The 21855-nt window shown below is 54.6% G+C and overlaps 2 protein-coding genes across 2 annotated transcripts; one reads left to right on the forward strand and one right to left on the reverse strand.

The window, feature by feature from the left end:
- Nucleotides 1-572: 572 nt before the first annotated feature.
- Nucleotides 573-16136, forward strand: HDAC1 (histone deacetylase 1; the record flags this gene model as incomplete). Its single annotated transcript, XM_084274152.1, has 14 exons — nt 573-933; nt 4998-5110; nt 5542-5659; nt 8715-8789; nt 10447-10585; nt 11192-11333; nt 12426-12518; nt 13407-13515; nt 13636-13776; nt 14228-14336; nt 14449-14579; nt 15305-15451; nt 15555-15603; nt 15981-16136. 14 exons carry the CDS (start codon nt 573-575, stop codon nt 16006-16008), a joined length of 1755 nt encoding a protein of 584 aa, XP_084130278.1. The 3' UTR covers nt 16009-16136.
- A 3545-nt stretch (nt 16137-19681) lies between these two features.
- MARCKSL1 (MARCKS like 1) lies at nt 19682-21625 on the reverse strand. Its single transcript, XM_084274281.1, has 2 exons — nt 21495-21625; nt 19682-21033 (listed from the first exon to the last, which is right to left on the reverse strand). The coding sequence occupies exons 1-2, from the start codon at nt 21588-21590 to the stop codon at nt 20413-20415; spliced, it is 717 nt and encodes a 238-aa protein (XP_084130407.1). The 5' UTR covers nt 21591-21625; the 3' UTR covers nt 19682-20412.
- Nucleotides 21626-21855: the final 230 nt, after the last annotated feature.

Raw genomic sequence — 21855 nt, forward strand, 5'->3', positions numbered from 1 at the left:
CGCTTTGGAACGTTTTGGGGCAGCGGCTTCCCCTGCTCGGGAAGGCGATGGATGGGAGACGCTGAGAACTGACTGCGGGGAGCGGAGGCTGCCCGGGGGTACGCGGGGGGTGCTCCCCACACACACCCCCCCGTCACCCCCGCACTTGATGCCAGGCTCCGCCTGCAGCCCAGCACACTCCGGCCATCGCGCCCCCGGCCCGGCCCGACCGGGCCTCGCCGCCGCCTCCTCCTCCTCCTCCTGCTGCTGCTGCCCCGCTGCAGGGCCGGTCCCGCCACCGCCGCTGCGTTTCGGAGAGACCAAAGCCTCTGCGGGGGGGGGGGGGGAGCCTCGCCTCGGGGAGTCCAGGGGCTGGAGCCCACCCGCGGGGCCGCCGTGGGGGACGGAGCTCCCCTCACGCCGTGTGCAGCCCCCGCGCTGCCGCTCTCGCCGCCGGGGCCTGTGCACCCCATCCTCCATTCAGCCCCACCTGGCATTTCCCACCCCAGCCCGCGAATGGTTCCGCCCTGCCCACCGGGACCCTCTCCCCGTTTACTCTTTCTCTTCCTTCCTCCCCCCCCCGCGCCCCAGCAATGGTACAGCCCGCGCGGAACCAGCCCCGCCCCCGCGGCGGTGGTGACACAGCCCACGCACTCTGCCTGATAGCACCACCCCCCCCCCCCCCTCCGCTGCGCGCCCGCTCTTTCCCGCCGCCGCGCATCTCTATTGGCCGGCGGACGGGAGTGGGCGGGGTCACCTTCTCCGATTGGTCGGGAGCCAGCAGGAGGGCGGGGCGAGCGGGGCGGCGGGGTCTGGGCCCCGGGGCGGGACGGCCGGGGCTGGGCTGGGCTGGGCGGTGCGGTGCGGTGCGGCTGCGGGGTCTGGCGCTGTGGGGAGGCAGGAAAATGGCGCTGACGCAGGGGACCAAGCGGAAAGTCTGCTACTACTACGACGGTGAGGAGCCGCGGGGGGCGGACGGAGGGGGGCTCGCCCGTCTGGGAGGGAGTGGGGGGTGGTCCCGGGCCGGGGGAAGGGGGGGGGCGGGGAGGGGGGGGGGGCTGAGGGAGAGCCGGGGCAGGGGGGGCGGGGATGGGGGCGGGGGTTGAGGGGGGCGGTAGGAGGCGCTGGGGGGATAATGGGGGTCGCTGGGGATGGGGGGGAGGGCTTGGTGGGGGGCTCTGGGTAGTGGGGAAGGGGCCACGGGGAGATGCGGTGGGGCCGGGGCTGCCCTCGGGGCGTTGTGAGGGGTGATGGGGGCCGCGCTGGGGGCTGCGGGAGGTCTGGGGGCTGCAGGGCGGGCGGGGGGCGATGGGGCATGGGGGGGGGGGTGAGGGGACCGCAGTGGGAGTGGGGGGCAGTGGGAGGGAGGGGAAGGATCTGGGGGAGCACTGGAGGGGATGTGGGGAGCATTGGAGGGGAGAAAAGGAAGAGGTGGGGGGGGAGGGGAGCAGCGTTGGGGGTAGGGTAGGGTGGGAGGTCCGGAGATCAAGGGGCTGTGGAGGTGGGGAAAGGCTGTGAAGGGCCCCCCGGGTGGAGAGAGCCCTGAGAGTGAGCTGCACTGGGATGCTGAAAGGTTTCTGGGAGGATGGGGAGCGCTGAGGGACGTGCTGGTGGGGCAGGAGGGGGTGGTGGGGACAAGACACCTCCTTGAGCCGCGGTAAGAGGAAGAGGCACTCCTGCAACTGCCGTGGCTGTCAAACACACCCGAAGATGCTGGGAGCCAGACCGACTGTGTGTGGCTGCTTGCAGGGAGTTCCTGTGTCTAGGAGCTTTGGTTAGTTCTGGCTCCAAACTTGGCTGGATGCAGACTGGCTCCTTGTCCCCCCCTCCTGCCCCCCCCCCCCGATTTACGAGGTGGGGAAGCACAGCTTCAGGGCTCCCAATCACCCCAGGGGAGCAGGGGAGGAGTAACGGGGTGTTAGAACTGGCTGTGTGTGTGTGTGCCTTCCTCACTTGGACCCCGCCGTCTGTGGGAGAAATCCCAAGCTGTGTGGCTTCTGCAGGCTCACAGCCCCCTCCCCTTTGGAGGGGGTGCCCGGGCGAGGGGCGAGCTGGCGGTCAGTGCAGCGTGTGGCCGCTCTCTGTGGGAGGTGTTGTGCAATCTTCTCTTTCCTCCTGGTTTTCGGTTTGTAAAATCAAATAAAAACTTCTTTTTTTTCTCGCTACTTTTTTTTTTTTCCCCGCTAAGGGGATGTGCTGGGTGGCCAGGGGGTGAAGCCGGCTCTCCTGAGCTGCTGTGTGGGGTCAGGCACGTAGTGAGAGCTGCTGTTTCCCTAGAGAAGTGCATCTGGAGGGTGGGTTTGCCACCTGTAGCGACGGTCCTGCGGGGTCTGTGACTCAGCCGGTGCCTCTGGGAGGGCAGGGCGAGGAGGAGTCTGGATTAGAGCTTCTGGGTGCAGCGAAACTGAGCTGGATTTCACCACACAGCCCATCTCTCTGCAACACCCATCGTCTCAAAGCATAAAATACAGCAGCCCTGGGCCCTAAAACGCCTCATTTAAACTTGGGAGGACTTGCAGGAAGTGCTGGGATGCCATAAACGTGCCCATGAGCTGGACCTTGGGAAGAAAGGGGCTCTGTCAGACTTAGCCCTGTCCTTGCCATACGTGTTCACAAAGCAGCTTGTCCCTTCTCACCCCAGCTCTAATCTCTCTGGGCACATGGCGACGCCTTACGTATGAACTACCCAGCTCCTTGGCTGGCAAGTGCCATGCAGAGATGCTCTCCCTGGCGCCCTTACTGCACAGGAACTACAGGGAGTTAGTGTTACACACTCCTGCCTCTAGCTGCCCTCCCTAATTTACTCTGGGGTGAGGTTCCTGCCTTGTTTCCCCCACTCTTTTTACGAGCAGCTGGCAAACATCCACGCTGTGTCCTAGGGTGAAAGTGTGCTTTTATTGCTGGGGAAGGCTTAATTGGCAGCTGTGGGAGGCTGGTTTGTTAGGGTCTCTTTATTTTCCACTCAGGGAGGTTAGAGCAGCACAAGCTAGTGTGGTAATTCCACACACACCCCCCCCCCCCCTCCCCAGGGGGGCTCTGAGTGCTGTTTTGGATGGTGTGGGGGTCTCTACAAATTCCAGGTGGCAGGAGGATGCCTGGTGCTGGAGAAGGAACTTGGGATGCAGGGAAAGGTCCAGGTAGGATGGAGAGGATGAGGAAAAGGTAATGGGATATTATAAGGGTCCTTCCTGGAAATCCTGAGGGGCTGTGTGAGGGTTTGAGCTGGAGCAGTAACTTCTCCTTTGTTAGTTCTCCATGCAGGGACTTGCTTCAGCCTCGCAGACAGGAAGAGTGTTAAATTCCCAGGCTGTTAACCTGCACTGACAGCCAGGAGCTGGGCTGCTGCTCCACAGGACCCGTGGTGGGATGTCTTCAGCAGAGTGAGCGGCCCCTGGGTGTCTGGGTTTGCCCAGGGTGTTCCACTGACAGTCTGCAGGGAGGACAGTGATGACTTTTCAAAGCTTCCTGTAGTTCTGTGCTTGTGTTTTCTAGACAGGATATCTCTGATTAGAGTTCCACAAAGCTCAGTTTAACCTGGTGTTACCGTAGGGGTAGTTGCACTAGAAAAAAACCCCTCGTGCAAGGGACACCCTGTGTCACCACAGTGCCACAAGCAGGTAAACCCCAGCAGCAGAACCTCTGGGGGTGGGATTTGCAGCCTTTGCATCTGCTTTGAAATCAGGGCCGAGTCCAGGGGAAGAGAGAAAAACCTGCAGCTGTGAGGAAGAGTGGTGATGAAATGTTAATAAACCCCACTGAGTCACCAGCCAGACCGGATTGGGTCTCCTGCACTGATCAGTTGTACAACTACACGGACAACTTCAGTCAGGTTTCCTGAGAAAACCAGGCATGTTGTGGTGCTGCTGCTGCTGCGTGGGGCTGGCTGCACGTTTCCTGCTCTCAAGCCCGTGCCTCTCACAGCCAAATCAGGCAGGAGGCAGAAATTTGAAAGTCAAATTTTCTCTTTTAAGAAAGGTTTTCATGAAAATGAGTATCCTGGGAGAACAGGGGGAGGAGGGAAACCCCAGTTAGCGGTGCCTGCTGTGGGAGAGGGCAGCATCAGCTTGGCTTTTGCTAGGCAGGGAATGATCCCCATGGAGGGATGACCCAGGGGATGGATATCCTTGCAGGAAGCTTCCTTTCCAGTGGTGCCCCTCAGAGAGCTCGGTGGGAGCATCTGTGGGAGCGTGGCTGGGAGAGACTGGGATGCTGCTGAGCGATTTCAGGCAGTAATACAGGGGGAATACGATTGTGAAGCTGTAAAGCTGCAGCTGCTGCCTGTTTATTGACAGAATGAGCAGCTTTGTGTCTTGTTTCTGTTAGGTAAATAGTAAGAAACTGAGGCAAAGAGCCGACCTGCTCTGTCTGATGAGTCATTGTCTGAGCTGGGATTAAACTTGCGTGCCTCTGGCGTGCGGGTTGCTGCTCCTTTCTCCAGGAGACCTGTGAGCTCTGTCAGTGTGAGCTGTCAGCCTGTGAGCTCTGTCAGTGTGAGCTTTCAACCTGTGAGCTCTGTCACTGTGAGCTCTGTCACTGTGAGCTTTCAGCCTGTGAGCTTTCAACCTGTGAGCTCTGTCACTGTGAGCTGTCAGCCTGTGAGCTCTGTCACTGTGAGTTCTGTCACTGTGAGCTCTCCTAGTGGACCTGAACTGCCTGGAGAGGACGTTGGAGAGCCATCACAGACAGGAAAATGTGGTGCCCAAAGCTCCTCCTGCCCCAGACAGCTGGAGCTCCCTCCTCTTAGCTTGTTAGTTGCTCAGACTCTGCCTGGATTGCCTTCCTCAGCAAAGGCATGAAAAAATTCCATGCCTGGCCGTACCCTAATTCCCAAAGACTTGTCTTGTTTTTGCTTTCTGAATCCATAGGGATACTGTACAGACAGGATGGGAGACTTGTGTGCAGTCACACTGCTGAAGGCCAGATAGAATGACAGATGACCCGATGGCTCTTGTGGCTGTGATTCTCTTGGGAGGAATTCATAGTTTTCCCTCCTGTAACAGAGTCATTTCTCCTCCCAGGTGACGTTGGAAACTACTATTATGGCCAGGGACATCCAATGAAACCCCACAGGATCCGGATGACCCACAACCTACTGCTGAACTATGGCCTCTACAGGAAGATGGAGATTTATGTGAGTGTGTGGCTGGCCACGAAGGGAAATACATAAGAAAGATCTTGGCTCATGTGCCAGGTTTTAATTGTGATGCTCCAGACTCAGAAGTTTGCTGTTGATGAGCCAAAGGAGGAGGGGGGGGGAAACCCCAATCAACAATCGTGCTGATGTAGTTCTGCTTTCTTCTGATTGTTTGTAGTGAGATGTTCTTTGCTTCAAGTAAGTTTGGGAGGCTGGAAAATGGCTTTTCTCCCTAAATATTTTCTCTGTCCAGCCATGTAATACATTGCAGTCTCTGGTGATGGCATTCCTCTTATCTTTGACAATGTTTAACGCTGCTGGTTTGAGGGTTTTGCTGTTCCTGGGAGTAAATCAGAGACTGGGAATGGGAATTAGAGGGAGAGGGATGTGTTTGAAGAACACCCCCTGTTCTTTCTCTGTCCTTGCAGCGCCCTCACAAGGCAAATGCAGAAGAAATGACCAAGTACCACAGTGATGACTACATCAAGTTCCTGCGGTCTATTCGCCCGGATAACATGTCTGAGTACAGCAAGCAGATGCAGCGATGTAAGTGCCACGTGGAGGGCTGTCCTCCCTCCCAGCCTTGAGCTTTAGGGGTCTGGGATAACAAGGGTGGGAAGGACCAGAGAGGGGGTGGGTGCCCCATCCCTGGGGGTGTTCCAGGCCAGGTTGGATGGGGCCCTGGGCAACCTTGTGTAGCTCCAGGCCTGGAGGTTGGTGTCCCTGCCTGTGGCAGGGGGTTGGAGCTCTGGGACCCTTGGGGTCCCTTCCAACCCAGACCAGTCTGGGATTCTAGGATTCTATGACCATGGGAAACTGTCTCTCTCCTGACTTTGATGTTTATTCTTCTGGTTAAAAATGGGTCCCTTTCTCAAGCCAAGCGAGCTGAGGAAACCCCTTTGAGCTGGCTGGCTTTTTTTTTGGTCTTGTGTTTTGATGGAAACTCTTTTAAGTTGCCTTCCTGGCTGTGTGATGACTGAACTGCTCCATTACTGAGCTGTGTATTCTGTGTAATCACTTATCTCTAACCAGGGCTGTTGATATTTAAAACAGGCAAACAGAGCCCCATCTCATCAACTGTCCAAATCCTGCAGTGACCCTGAAGGATTTCTGGGGCAATGGCAGTTTCAGGTGGGGAAGGGTTGAGATCACAGTGATACCTGTCCATTTTATACCCAAATGGCTTACTTTGTGAGCCAATCTCTTGTTCTAACCTCTCCAGTCCATGGAAGCTCTTTAATGGCAGCTTCAGTGTTACAGAAACCTTTCCTCCTTTGTCTCTGCATCTCTGAGATGATGTTCCTTGGCAGGGTTCTAGCAAGTACAGACAAATAGCAGGGAAGGTCCAAGGTTCATTTAAGCAGTATTTTGGTCTTGCACACTGCAATCCTGGAGAGCATGCAAGAGTGGTTAGCCCATGGGGTTTATTTATGTGTTCCCTCCAGTTTAGAAGAAATATGGGTCTTGAGTCTGAAGCAGAGGGGACATGGAGATCTGGTATGAGCTGAAGGGGACAGATATTGGGGCAGAAGCTTGTAAGAGGAACGGGTAACGTGGCTCATGAGTAATTTACCCTGAACAGCTTCCTACAGTAGATGATGTGCCTTAATATACCAAATGACATATACCAAAGTACATATTTACACAAACTGAACTGTTTACCCCTGGAGCAGATACGGCTCATGAACACCCACTCTGCTCTCTCTGGTAGCCAACGTTTTCTGTACCGGGCTTCCACAGAACTATTTTTACCTGAAGGAGGCAAGAATATGAAAATTCATCTTAAACACGTGTAGGACAGAGCTGTGCCCCAAGACCTGCCCAAACAGGAGCCTGTGTGTGGCTGGAGAACTAGCAGAGGGAGCTCAGGATGGAGACTGGGGATGAAGGAGACACGGGCACCACTCCCACACACAGTGGCAGGTCTCTGAAGCCTGCGTGGTGCTGCAGCTCTGCTTGTGAGGGAAGGGTAGCTGCTATGGCTTCCATGAGGATGGCTCTGCCTTCAATGCTGAGCTCTCCCTGGTTGTGCTTTCTGAAATAGGAAGCTCCTCACCCACCCGTTGCAGGGAAGAAGGAGCATCTGTGCCTCTCATCTTCCACTGGAGCTTTATGCCTATAGTCAGGTGATTGACCCTGTTGTTAATCTCCCTCTTTGGTAGTCCTGGCTGCTTTCAATCTCCTGGGCAGAAAAAGCCCAGTTGGCTTTTGTTAGCACAGCAGCTCCTGCCTTTGCCAGGAGTAGCAGAGGGAAGCCCTCTGGTAAAGTTCTGAGGGGCAGTAAAGGTAGGGAACAATCTGCTCATGCCCTGTAGCTGTCTGAGGACTTGGGAAGACTCCTCTGTAACCCAAAGGGTGAGAAGTTTAATCTGTTATATTGGGAAGCACTCAGAGGACTTAAACTCTCCTCACTCACCAGGGAAAGCTTCCAGCCACCTCTTTGAATTAACTGCTCAAACTCTGGCAGTTGCTGTGCCCTGCTGAAACAACTGGAAAGCAGGAACAATTGCTTCCTTCTCAGTATCGTCCTTCCCTTCCTGATGAGTATCATCCTTTTCAGGGATCCCTCTCCCAGACTGGGGCCATCCAGACTCCTTTATCACACAGGTTTTGTGCAGACTGTGCACTGAGTTTCTAACCATGGTGGTTGTGCCTTTCCCATGAAGCACAGAAGTGAATGTGCTACAGAAGTTGTTACAAAAACACAATCTTTTTCATTTGTAAAAGCAAATCTTGCAAAATCCAGGTTCAATACAAGCCTGTTGTTACTGGCTTTATCCTTAACTGTGAAACTGTTTACTGTAGAAACGTGTCCAGGCCAAATCTATGGTGCTGCTGAGGATGTAAAGACTGGCATGGGAGTGGACAGGGATGTACAAAGTGTCACAGGATGGATGTGGATGCAAACTCCTGTCCCTCACACACCAGGATCTCTCACCTCCTCACTTTCACCTGCAGCACTGTGTGCTTTCCTAGCTCCATGTCAGCAGTACAGCAGGAAACAGGAGCCAGAAGCCTTTCCACTTGCTGTGGGGTTGTGTGGTGGAGCTTGGTGTTGGCTCCCTAGTCAGCAATGGCACTGTTTCCCCCCTCTCCAGAAAGCACAGAGCCCAGCAGCAGGGCTGCAGTGTGGCCCCTGTGGGGTAGCAGGGGGTGCTGGCCCCCCTTTGGCACAGCCTGCCTGTGCCCTTGGCAGCCAGCACGTGCTGCTGGAGCAGAGCAGAGCCCTGCAGATGTGCTGTCTCCACAAGCACTGCGTGCTGAGGATGGGTATCAGTATCACAGGGCTCTGGCTGATAGCATCTCCTCTCCACCCACTCGTTTTCCAGCGTGATTGTCTGGTTCTGGGATCCCTCCCAGCACCCCAGTCGATGACGTGCTGCTCTCCCCAGCGCTCCTGGGACCTGCTTGCCCATTTCCTTTACAAGTCAGGAGCATCCTCCCTACAGCAACAACCCTTTTGCCTCATCAGGCAGCCCTCAGGTTGATTAAGTGAATGTTTTGTAACTTGTGTGTGGTGTTTGGCTGTTAAAATCAGAGCGGTGGTATAAGCTTTGCCATTTCTTTGTGGTTTTGTCTTAACTCTTGTCTTCTTTTCAAGTTAACGTTGGGGAAGACTGCCCTGTGTTTGATGGGTTGTTTGAATTTTGTCAGCTCTCTGCTGGAGGCTCAGTTGGTAAGCTCACAAGTTGTATATACCTTCTTTTCCTTTACATACATCTGCTTAAGAGAAATGTAGACCTGACTAGGAAATAAACCCTTGTAGGTGGTGGTGGGGAAGCCCTCTCAATTCAATTCTGATTTGCTTAATAATTAAATCCAGTTTTCATCCCATGCAAGAGAGGTCAGGCCTTTCACCCATTGCCAGATCCCTCTGCATTTGTCCAGTGTGTCTTCACTAGTCTGGGTGACCCCCCTGAGCGCAGGAAGGACTCTGTAAAGTGGTGAAAGAACATCACCAGCGTTAAGTGTTAAAACCAAACCACAGCAGCAACAGGGCTTTAATAATCAAAAAGTAAGTCAACATGAGCTTTACAGATAAAAACTTGCAGAAACCTTGCTCTGGGCAGGCATAACCTGGGAAGGGAAGGAGAGAAAAGGGTTGTTTTACCCATTGTTTTCAAACAAAAAGCCACTGTCTCTGGACACCAGGCAAAACAGAACCTGAAAGGTTTCGCTGAGCTGCTGGAAAGCTGGAACACTTAACAGGCTTTCACTGCTTTTAAATGTTGTGTTGCAGAGAGAGAGGTGGTGTGGAACTGTGTCGGTGTGCACAGGCTTTGTGGCTGCTGCTCCCACAGTGACATCTACAAGTCGTTATTTCCTGTAGCGCCCTTCAGCAGCACGTACAAGTACTGGCTGAGGCGGCTTTGAACCTCTCTGGCCCCACAGCTGTAGATTCCATGGAATAAATGATTTGTTTTGATCCTGGGGGGGGCTTGCAGAATGTACAGAGAGTTTAGGAAGGGGTTGGGGGAAGAGCAATCCCTTTGCCTCCACGCAGATTCGGTGTATGACCTACATCTAGATGCTGGATTAAACCTGGTGCTAAAACCTTTGGGTCAGGGCACTGAGTAATCTGGGCTGTCTTAGCTGTGACCCCAGCTGGGGACTTGTTTGTGCAGATTTCACGCTCTGAGGCAAAAGTGGGAAGGGTGAGAAGCGTGTGTGGGCACAACAGAGGCAGCATTTCTCTTCCCTTGCCTCTTGGTAGTTCATTGAGATACCCAGTGTTAAACCCTTGGGCTTTGCTTTGTGTGTGACAGTGATGGGATCGCAAGGGACCAGCGCTTTGCCCCTCAGTCTCTTCTCATGGGGCCTTTGCTCTCCCTCTAACATTTCTAGCAGTCCAGTTCTGGGCTCCCTGGGATAAAAAAGACAGGGATCTCCTGGAGAGAGTCCAGAGGAGGCTACAAAGGTGATTAAGGGCCTGGAGCATCTCCCCTGTGAGGAAAGGCTGAGTGAGCTGGGACTGTTCAGCCTGGAGAAAAGAAGGCTAAGGGGGGACCTTATTAATGTTTATAAATATCTTAAGTATGGGATGCAGGGGGAAATGGCCAGGGAAATGGGATCAGGACAAGGGGCAATGGCTGCAAGGTAGAGCATAGGAAGAACTTTTACACAGTGAGGGTGAGGGAGCCCTGGGACAGGCTGCCCACGGGGTGTGGAGTCTCCTTCTCTGGAGAGATTCCAGCCCCGTCTGGACACCGCCCTGCGTGACCTGTCCTAGGGACCCTGCTTGGGCAGGGGGTTGGACCCGATGATCACTCGAGGTCCCTTTCAACCCCTGTGATTCTATGACATTCTGTGATTCCTAACTCTCCTCCCCACAGCCAGCGCTGTGAAGCTGAACAAGCAGCAGACAGACATTGCTGTGAACTGGGCAGGAGGCCTTCACCACGCTAAAAAGTCAGAGGCTTCTGGCTTCTGTTACGTCAACGATATTGTCCTGGCCATCCTGGAGCTCCTCAAGTATGGGCAGTACTATTTACCCCTTTTGCTTGTCCCTTCTGCTGTGTTTCCTCTGAATCCTTAGTGTTTTATTCCCAGCTTGCTCTTTCCGAGGCTTTTTTCAGCCACGTTTTCCCAGAAGGGCTGGGCAAATCCCAGCTGTCCTTTGGGATGCAGTGCCCTCACTCCCCAAGGGGCACGTCTAGCGTTGTGCAGGAGGCAGAAGTCGTGGAGCATCGTGTGGTTGCTCTCAGACCCTCCTCTCCTCCACCCACCCTGGAAAAGGGGGCACAGCTGTCCGACGTGACAGCCTTCAGCTCAAGCCAAACCTCAGCGGGAGGCTTGGATGTAAAAATGCAGCCTGTTGGCTGAGTCTGAATAAACTGAGTCGAGTCTGCCTTCAAAGACCAGTTGCAGCAGCAAAAGCTGCTTTATTTTCCTCTGTGGTCCTGACCAAGGCACAGCTCCCTTCCCCACAGCCCTTTGGCTTGTAGGCTCTGGAGAGAGAGAGCGGGCTGGTAGCTGTGCAGCCCGGGGATCAGCACCCAGCCCCTCGCTGCGGCTCCGCTGCTGGAGGCAGTTTCTGCTCTGGAGACATCCAGTCACTTGGCCCCTTTCTGATGGCAGGTATCACCAGAGGGTGCTGTATATCGACATCGATATCCACCACGGGGATGGCGTGGAGGAAGCCTTCTACACCACAGACCGAGTCATGACCGTGTCCTTCCACAAGTACGGAGAATACTTCCCAGGAACGGGGGACCTGCGGGTGAGAACGGCACCTGAGCAGAGAACTACCCTCAGAGCTGGTCTTTGCCATCCCTTTGCTGACGTACTAATTTAACAGAAAGTCACTGCTCCCCTGGGCTTTCCTGCTCTCAAAGTGACACCCTTTTTTCTGGGGGTGGAGGTGTGAGGCAGCTGGCTCAGCTCCTGTGCTTGGCTCCTGTGATCGTGGCCCGCGCAGTAACAGCACCAAGGCTTTGATAGGGGGTCTCTCAGCAGCCTTCTGGTGGGATTATGCTCAGAGAAGCAACCCTGAAGATGACATGTTGGTCATCTGTAGCTACTTTGCAAACAAAGCTCGGCCACCCAAGCTTTCAGGTGAAAGTTTATGAGGCAGCACTTCTCTGAGTGTTGGTTTATCTTCCTGGCATTTCCTCCTGTGAGTCAGTTCTGTGTGTTAACATGGCATGGCTCTCATTTCGGGTAGGCTGCAGGTGTGGTTGGCTTTGTGACTTCTGACACTGCCAGAATGCTGTTCTCAGGGGTGAAAGGTCCTTTACCTTTTCAGTGGAATTACCTTTTTCTGATCGAAATTCTCTTATCTTCTGTTTGTGAGTTGTGCTTTTTCCAGCCCTGCCCAGAGTTTGGCACTGGTGATTTGAACTTAAGTGTGGCTGAATTTCTGCAAATGAAATAATTCCTTTTTATAAATAAGGTACAAGACAGATACTGGAAGTGTAAAAATACATATATTATTTTAAAGTAAAAGAAAAAATTCCTCCACTTAATAGCCCGCAGAGTCAGCCCCAGCTGGTATTTTGGGCCATGCAGCATCCAGGTCTGTAACTAGAAGTTTTGGCTGTGTAAGAGAGCAGCTTTAGCCAGTGAAATGAGAGCCTGTGTGCTCCCAGCAGCCTGGAAGTGGGGACAGTAGTAGATTTTTGTTCTCTGAGGGCCAAATGCACCCACTTGTGCCAGACAAACTCCTGATGCTGACAGTTCTTTCTCTGTGAGAGCCTGGGCTTGTGTTTGGGTGGCACCGACGGAACCCCACGCTTCCCTTCCTAATTCAGAGCGCTGTTTGCCTGCTGCCTGGGGCTCTCTGGTGACGTGTGGGCTCTCCTGTCTTTGACAGGATATTGGTGCAGGCAAAGGCAAGTACTACGCTGTCAACTACCCGCTCCGGGATGGGATCGATGATGAGTCCTATGAAGCGATATTCAAGCCGGTAAGTGAGGGTCTCTCTGCTGAGTTACTTTGCGTGGATCATCCTGGGGGGCAGTAAAAGGAGTGTGGCCAGCAGGTCACAGGAGGGGATCCTCCTCCTCTGCTCTGCCCTGGTCAGGCCCCACCTGGGGTATTGTTCTGGGCTCCTCAGTTCAAAACAGAGAGGGATCTCCTGGGAAGAGTCCAGCGGAGTAGTGCAAGGAGGATTAAGGGCCTGGAGCATCTCCCCTGTGAGGAAAGGCTGAGGGAGCTGGGGCTGTTCAGCCTGGAGAAAAGAAGCCTGAGAGGGGATCTGATCAATGGGTATCAGTATCTGAAGGGTGGGACACAGGGGGACATGGGCAGCCTCTTCTCAGTGTCTGTGGGGACAGGACAAGGGGCAATGGGCTCAAGTTGGAGCACAGGGAGTTCCACACCAATCTGGGGAAGAACTTCTTCCCAGTGAGGGTGAGGGAGCCCTGGGACAGGCTGCCCAGGGGGTCTGGAGTCTCCTTCTCTGGAGAGATTCCAGCCCCGTCTGGATGCTGACCTGTGTGCCCTGTCCTAGGGACCCTGCTTTGGCAGGGGGTTGGACCCCATGGGCTGTGGAGGCCCCTTCCAACCCCTGTGATTGTTTTGACTCTGTACTGTATCTTTGGGTGGCTCACGGAGCTGTTCTTCAGGGACACTGATTCACTCTTGTGTGATAGGGTTCTTTAGGGGCTGTATTCCTCCCTAACAATTGCAGCCTGTCGTCAGTAAGCTTCTCTTTGTAAGAGCCCCAGTGTCACCGATACCGGGGAGCCAGCAGCTGTGGGAACACTAGGGATGTCTTCATGGCACTTGCTGACATGGAGGTTGCTGTGACGCTGTCCTGTGGGGAGTGTGTAACAAGGGCTTCCTTGTTTAGGTGATATCTAAAGTGATGGAGACGTTCCAGCCCAGCGCAGTTGTCTTGCAGTGCGGGTCAGATTCTCTGTCAGGGGACAGGCTGGGCTGCTTCAATCTGACCATCAAAGGTAAGAGGACGGTACCCTGCCTGCGCCCAGCCAGCGGAGCTCATATCGTTGGGTTTCATTGGAAACTTCCCTCTTCTCACACCATGACCTTTCCCCTGCCCCTCACTGCTGTTGCTGCAGGTCATGCCAAGTGTGTGGAGTTCGTTAAAAGCTTTAATTTGCCTATGCTGATGCTGGGAGGAGGCGGCTATACGATCCGCAACGTGGCCAGATGCTGGACCTATGAGACTGCTGTGGCTCTGGACACTGAAATTCCCAATGGTAATTCTCCCCTGGAGCCTTTGAAGCAAGCCTAAGGGACAACACCACTCTAGTGATAGAACTCAGGGAAGTGGGGTTGCTGTGGAGAGGCAGCAACCCTCAGACCTTTCAGTAGCTCTCAATGATTACCCTGGAAGAGCTTGTGGGTGCCCTGGTGTGCAGTAGCTGATCTTGTCTACGTTTTAGTCCTGTGGCTCTCCCCCCAACAAAAGCTACCCAGCAGCCTTGTCACCTTACTGAAACGAGATGACCTTCTACTGAAACATTTGTGTGCACTGAGAGTGTTCAGCTGCCAAGTGAGCTTTGGCTGCAGCGTGCTGAGATGTCTGCCTTGGTCTGAATTGGGGCTAGGAGCGCTTCAGCTCCCATGCCTAGCTAAATGCCATTTTGGTGGCATTCCATCATCACTCCAGTGGTAATTTGGTGTTTACCCCTTTCCATTTCCCTGCAGAACTTCCATATAATGACTATTTTGAGTACTTTGGGCCAGACTTTAAGCTCCACATCAGTCCCTCGAACATGACTAACCAGAACACCAACGAGTATCTGGAGAAGATCAAGTAAGTGTTTGCTCTTCTTCCCAAGACTGGCACCTGCTGCTGGGGGTTTCGCAGCCGTGGGTGGCATCTTGCTGACAGAGGTGTTCCTTGTTCCTTTCCTGGCTGGCTGTAGGCAACGTCTCTTTGAGAATCTGCGCATGCTGCCACATGCCCCGGGCGTCCAGATGCAGCCGATTCCTGAGGATGCTGTTCAGGAAGACAGTGGAGATGAAGAGGAAGAAGATCCTGAGAAACGCATTTCAAGTACGTGCTTGTCTCTGGCGTTGCTCACGCTGTGCCCAGCCAGTGGGTGCAGAACCCAGCAGGATCAGTTTGCTGGGCAGGCGTGCAGGCCCTAAACTGAGTCACCCCAGTCAAGAGAGGAGTGTGTATGATTTAGGCATGCCTCTACTCCAGAGTCCTTCGGTTTCAATCTGTCCCCACCTTTCTAACTGATTCTGTGAGGTAAAGCAATGATGCTCGGGGCTGCAGAGCTGATAGAGGTTTCTTCTTCCTTGGAGAAACGGCTCTTTTGGCAGATGATTTTCATAACAGGAGAACCTGGGCTTGAGTGTGAGGATTGAAACGGTTCCTGTGGTGTAGGTGTGATGGCAGAATGCTTCCTGTGAGGCAGTTGGGTTTGAGCCCAGAAGTTGTCTTGCACAGCGAAAACGGGTGTTTATCTCCAGATGGGCTGGTGGCCTTGGGCTCTGCCAGGCAGGTTTCCTCAGCGTGAGGTGGGTTAACCTGCTCCCCTGTCAAGCCTTGACCCGCGCTGTACCCAGCCCGAGTCGTACACATGAGGTGGGATCTGAGCCCTGAGCAGTTATGGGTGAAGATACATCAGGTAGAAAGATAAAGTGTTGTTATCATGGCCTGATTTAGGCTTATGTAGGCTCGTTAGTTCACTCTGGTGGGCACATGGACTGGGAGAAGCTGGTGCATGGTGTCTCCTGCCTTCTGAAACAACCGCTTCTCTTCCCACACAGTCCGTAATTCTGATAAGAGAATATCCTGTGATGAGGAATTCTCTGACTCTGAAGACGAAGGGGAAGGAGGGCGCAAAAACGTCGCCAACTTTAAGAAGGCCAAGCGAGTGAAAACAGAGGAGGAGAAGGAGGAAGAGGAGAAGAAGGGTAAGCACGCGAGCTAGGCCTAGAAGCCCTGTAGAACTTCCTGGCCTGTACCTCCCTGTGGCTCTACTACCTGTCTTTTTTTTTGGTTTTCCCTTTTTCCTAGATGAGAAAGAAGAGGAAAAAGCAAAAGAGGAGAAAGCCGAGCCCAAAGGGTGAGCCCTGTCTCCTCAGTGATGAAATGGCCGTGCCTGTGTCTGTGGGCAGCTGCCCGTGGCCCGGGTGGGATGCTGCACAACTTAAGGGGTTGGAGGAGAGATGTGGTGATGCAGAAAGCTTTACTGGGGGCTCATAATGGGAAGAAGCTTGTGAGTGTAGCACAGCACACTGGATAAAGCGCTGAGAGCACAGAGGCCTCTGTGAACAGGCTGTAAAAATACGAGGCCCTCACTCAATAACACGTATTTCAGGTGAAGGTGGGCGGCTGTATCAGCAGCGGTTTTTAAGCCTGTGGCTCTGGGTTGTTATTAGAGCTTGGGCACAGCCTGAGCTGTGTGGTTAAACCACCTTTCTTCACTGCTTGCTTCCACAGGGTGAAGGAAGAGACGAAATCCACCTAAGATGGCTGCAGCTGGACAGTGTCAGTGCGTAGTTGTCATAGGTTAGCTTCTCTGGTTGCCTCCCATTCCACAGGATTTATATTTTATATATGTTTCTGTATATATTTCTATATAAATATATAAATGACTTGAGAATTGTAAATTATTCCTTGCTGCACTCCTCTGGGAGCAGATAGGGAGGATTTTGCAGAGTAGACAGACCTGCACTGCCCAGATTTGGTGACTGGGAAGTTTCACTCTTGCCTTCCACTGCTTCCTTAGTGTGTCTTTCAGAGCATCACTTCCTTTCTTTACTCTCTCCTCTGAAGTAACCACCCTTGGAAAAGAATAATTTAAGTAGAAGTAGGATTTGCATTTCAGGTTAGGTGGAAAGATGGCCATGAATTTTTTTTTCCTCTTTTTCTTATTTTTTTTGTGTGGGAGAATGTGAGCTCCCAAAAGAAGCCTGTGAGAGACTGACTATTCCTTTGGTCTTCAGTTTGATTCCACCTTGGCAAGTTAACTGCAAGCTGGTGCCGCTTCTCAGGGTCAAATAGTGCAGTTCTTGAATAGAGTTGGCTACCTCCCTGCAGCAAACTTGCAGAAAGAGATGAAGCAGCTTAAAAAGAAAGTGATCTGAAAAGAGCTTTAGGGCATCAGCCCAAGAGCCCGGCAGGTGCAGAGCTGGGGAGTGCAAAAGGCCCATCGCCCTGCTGTGGTGGGGACTGGTTTCAGAGATCTTGCAGCTCCAGTCGGTGTGTCAGCATTCCACATCTCCAGCAAGAGAAGAGATGACATTTTTATACCTTTTTTTCTATACCTATGCCCCTCTCTGGGGGAAGAAGTGAGTTAACTGCCCGCTTGGCCGCCTGCTCTGCTGGTCCTGCTCGTTCTGCCCCTCAACGCCACGTGCTGGGAGGTGCTTCCTCTGCTCACTCCCGTCCTCTGCAGACCTTCCCGACCCCCCCTCCAAAGGCCAGACCCTGTTGATGCGTGGCCTTTGCTGAAGACCCCTTCTCTGAAGCAAAGCAACACGTTTCTCAACTCCAATCTTTCCCCTCCTCTTGCTCCCAAGGCCAGTAAACATGGAGCCCGTGTTTACCAGCCCCCTGAGCTGTTATCTTTGCGAGGGAACAGCAGATGGGGCTCTGTACATTTTTATAACTACTCCTCTTCCTACTCCCACGCATCCTCACACCCAAAAGGCTTTTGTGACCAGACCTGGCCTTTCTTTGGTGTCTCACTCTGTGCAGCTGATCACTAGAAGAGGTGGTTTTTTTTCAGTGACGTGCTTTGCAGAAGTTTTGCAGGCGGTTTTTGACTCGCTGCTCTCCTTTCTCAGGGGGATTCCTCTGTCCAGCAGAGGGTCTGTACCTCCCACGGAGCGCTGCTGATGGTTTCAACTCTAATAATGCTGCTAACTTAACACAGGTTATTTTTAAAATGGTTTATTTTTTTAAATGCTTTTTCCCCCCCCACCCCCCCCCCTTTTCCACCGTGAGTTTTTTTAGTCTCTTTGGATCCTGCTCTTTAGTGTTTGTATGTGAAACAAGAGAGATCAGTGTATCTTTGTGTCAGGGGGGGAGGGGGGAGAGGGAATATATTGTGGTTTTTTTCTAAAGATGCTTTTATTTTGAATTTTGAGAATCTTTGTAATAAAAACTGGTACATTTCTATGGTTGGTGTGAGTTTGTACATGGTTGGGGTGGGAGCACACTTTGGTTTTGGGGCCTTTCCTGGGAAATGGTGGTGGTACCTTGGTTGCAATGACACCACAGTGTGGGGTCCAAAAGAAAAAGGCTTTGGAAAGGAAGGAGAAGTGAGATTTCTTCCACCCCCTTCCACAGAGAGAGTTTGATCCATGTGCTGGTTCAAATGCATCCACCAAAGGATTTTACTTGGAGCTTACTCTGGGCTGTGTGGGAAAGGGTGCTTTGCCTTCTTTTGTGGGTGCTTCTTCCCCAACTTTGGTGTTTCATAAAACAGCCGTGAAATCCTCCTTGTGACCTTTCTCTCCTGAAAAGGGAAGTTAAACCACCACCACTGTGGGTTTTGGTTGCTCGCAGCTCTTTACTGAGGATCCCCAGGGCCCTTCTCTCTCTCTCTCTTTCCTAAATTACAGCCCAGGGCTGGGCTGATGTGAAGGGGGTGCCCGTTAGGTTGGGGGTACAATGCTTCACCCAGCTTCTGTGCTGAACACAGGGCTGACCCAGCCAGGGAAGCATCGGCCATGGGAAGGGAGGAGCTTTTGGCTGGCCCTCCGTGCTTTTCAGCTGCTATTTAAATGAAAACCGTTTCTTTAGCACAATCTGGAGCAGGTTACTCCTGCCACCCAGCAGCAGCCCCACCTGGAAGGGACAGGAAAGGTTCAGCAGCCGGATCTGCTGCTGCTGCAGCTACCCCAGCAAAACCTTTGTGTGCCACGGCTGCCTCTCTGCTGCGGTAACGCTCCAGGAAACAGCTCTCCTTTCCACCCCAGCAGAGGATTAACCCCCCCTGCCCCCATCTCCTGCAACAAAACCGAGGGTACAACGCCACTTTGCCCCCACCAGCTGCCAACAACCTGCCAGCCGCCTCCTCCTCCTCCTCCTCCCTCTTCCAGCCCTTCTTAAAATGGCTGCCGCGCCGCCGACGGCAGCTCCCTGGCCGATGTGTGGAGCCCCGGCTCTCGGCTGGAGCACAATGCAGCTGCCTTGCACGGCAGCCCACGGGCAGCCTGGGGTGTGATTAGCAGGCTGCAGCACCTCTATTTAAAAACACCTTCCCCCCACGACCACCACCACCATGTTTTTTGCCCCCCTGGCAATGAGGGATGGAGCCCCAGCTGCAGCTGGTCTCTTGCTTCACCTTCCCACTGTCACGATGGGGATGTGCTGCGCAAAACAAAGAGATTTTGGCCTTTTCCACCTACCTTCAGGGTGACAGAGGAGCTGCTGGCTCTTGCCCTGAGCCTGGGCAACTGGGCAAACAATGCTCCATCCATCGCTGCCCTCCTCCTTCGCCAGCCCGAGCTGCAGGGACAGGTGAGTGGAGGAGCCAGCCATTTAATGGAGGGAGCACCGAGCTGCTGGACAGGGCCTGTGCTCCTTCCTCCTGCTGTGTGCGCACCCCTGGGGCAGAGAAACCCCAACGAGTCACCTCCAGCCCCATACAGATCACAGGGTAAAGGGGAGCAGGACCCAGCATGGCCCCATTCTCCCTTTAGGATTAAATCCTCACTCCCTCTGCATCACTCTTGTGCTCTAAGCATGCTTCTCCATCAAGAGAGACAGTTAAAGGTCTATTAAAGAAACCAAGCTCAAGCTGGGTGTTGGCCCCATGAGCCCTCCTGGGCCCCTCCTTATGAGGAAAGACCTGTGCCTTAACCCCCACCCAGGAAGAAAATGGGTTAAATCCCTAGGAAAACAGGTACCCAGCAGCCAGCTGAAGGGTGATTCTAAGGTAGCAGCAAGAGGCTGCTGTGAGAAAGTCCTTTGTGGCTCTGGCTCTACATCTGCTGCAAGTCAATTAACTGTGAGCAGAGCCAGGGCTGGGGTGATTAAACCCAGCAGCTGTTGAACTAAATCAGCCACTGCTCTCTTCCCTGGCCCTCGCCTGGCATCCAGGACAAGAAGGACTCAAGCTCACCCATGAAGGGGTCACCATTTATTCCTTTCAAATGTTACAAGAAAGCCCATACAGCTTTTTAATTTTAATTACTTTTTTTTTTTTTAGAAGTTAGAAAACTGCAAATCAAGTGTTTTGGCCATTAAAAAAAATTATTTACAGAGAAAACAATGTTGTTTCACATTATACAGCTGGCAGGCCCCCTCCCTCCACCCCACACCCTAAAAGTTATTTATCCCTTAGAAGCAGAATTAAACACAGCGGACTTACAAGCTTTAGGGTTTTAAGCCAATAGTAAGACATTATAAAACAAAAAAAAACCTAACCAGATTAGCTTTTAAACCATCGATTTCTATAAAAAGCACAAAATACTTTAAATGAAAAGTCAGAACCAGGAATGTAAACTGAGAGGAGGGGAAAAAAAAGAAAGAAGAATCCATTGAACAGTCACTGGCTTTGCTGGGCTTTGAAGGCTGCAGGGGCAGAGGGGGGACAGTCAGGAGGCCAGCAGAGAAACCAGAGCGGGATGCAGGATCTGGGGTCTTACAAACTGTAAATTCCAGTTACGTCCAGGATAGTCTTCCTCACCAGTTTTATGGGGTTCGGGTAAAACTACTCCAAGTTGTGGTGGTAGTGGGAATCCAAACCGGCTTCCTAATAAGGGCAGGAAGGAAATAACTCGAGGAAGGGTGGGATTTGGAGAGCGGTGTCAGTTCTAGGTGGGATGGGGAGGTGCGAGGGGGAGGCAGCCAGTCCCTGGTGTTACAGGACGGAGGGGACAGCCTAAGAGTCTTAACTCCAGACGATGCCAAGTGGGCTCTACTCTTCCTTCTGCTCTGCCACCGGGGCTGCTGTAGGCTCAGGCCCCGCGGGTTTTGAGGGCTCCTCCGGTTTGGCTGTATCCCCAGGGTTCTCCCCTGGCTGCTGCTTCTCCTCTTCCTTGCTTCCCCCCGCTTCTGCATCCTCCCTCTTGGGCTCGGCTCCCTGCTGCCCACCCGCAGGGCCGCTCTCCCCGGGGCTGCCCTGCTCCTCCTCCGCTGTCCCCTCCTCGGGAGGGGCCGACGGCTCGGTCCCGCTGGCCGAGCAAGCGGGGTTCTCCTCCCCCTTGGCCGCCTCCTTGCCTCGGTCCTCGGTGGGAGAAGACCCGGAGGAGTCCCCGGCGTCTTTCTTGTTCTTCCTAAACGAGATCCCGCTCAGCTTGAAGGATTTCTTGAACGAGAACTTCTTCTTCTTCTTGGGGGTGTCCTTGGGGGCCGCGGCGCCCTCGGGTTGCGCACCCGCCCCGTCGGCGGGGGGGGCGGGCTCGATGGCGTCCCCGCCGCCCGGCTCGCCCTTGCTCCCCTCGCTGAGGGCTTCGGCCGAGCCGCTGCCGTTCAGGGGCGCCGCTTCGCCGCCCACCTTGGGCGTCATGTCCCCGTTGAGCCTCAAATGGCCGTTCTCCTGCGGGGATGGGATGGGGAGGGGTGTGGGGGGGGAGAAAACAGCGGAGCATCGCGTTAGGCACGGGCGGGACACGGCAGCCCCCTCCCCAAAGCTCTCCCGCCCGGGGAAGGGGGGGGCTGCACTGGGTTGGGGGGTGCACTAGGTGACAGTGAAGGGGGAGGGGGGTGCACCGGGGGGGTGCCGGTTCGCTGCCACCGGGCGGCGCCCGCGCTCCACGCCCGGGGCCGGAGCGGAACAAGGCGGCGGAGCGGGTCGCCGCCCGGTGCCGGGAGGGAGCCCGGGGCGCGGCGCGGGCGGGGCCGCATCGCTGGGCCCCCGCCGGGCAGGAGGGTCCCCCCCCCCCGCGCCGCCCCCGACCCTTCCCCGCCGACAGCGGCAGCCGCCGCCTTTGTTCGCCCACCCCCTCCTCCTCCCCAACCCCCGGGGCTCCCCGGTGCCTCCCCCAACCCGGTACCTACCTGCCCGTTGGCCTTGGCGGGCTCGGTGGCGGCGGCGTGGCCGGTCGGCGGGGCGCTGCCCTCCGCCTTGGCCGCCTTGGAGCCCTGGCTGCCCATGGTGCGGCACGTCGGGCGGACCCCGCCGCGGCGGGCGAGCGGCGCCGAGAGGGAGTGGGGAGAGCCCCCCGCCGCCCCGGTAATAAGGCGCGGGGCGGGGGCGGGCCGCCGCCGAGCCCGCCCCGGGGGCGGAGGACGGGGATGGAGCCACCGCCCCGCCGGGGCCGGGGGGTATTGACGGTCTCCATTCCCCCCCACACACACCCGCCCGGCTGTGCGACCCCGGAGGTCGGGGCGAGCCTGGGCGGGGTGAAGCCAGGCGTTG

Source organism: Gallinula chloropus, assembly GCF_964237585.1.
Source record: "Gallinula chloropus genome assembly, chromosome: 22".
Classification (NCBI taxonomy): domain Eukaryota; kingdom Metazoa; phylum Chordata; class Aves; order Gruiformes; family Rallidae; genus Gallinula; species Gallinula chloropus.

Excerpts from the sequence above, each read along its gene's own strand:
- MARCKSL1 (XM_084274281.1), bottom strand. The coding sequence starts at position 21,590 with ATGGGCAGCCAGGGCTCCAAGGCGGCCAAGGCGGAGGGCAGCGCCCCG. Across the intron at positions 21,034-21,494 it reads CCGCCAAGGCCAACGGGCAG|GAGAACGGCCATTTGAGGCT; the intron begins GTAGGTACCGGG and ends CCATCCCCGCAG.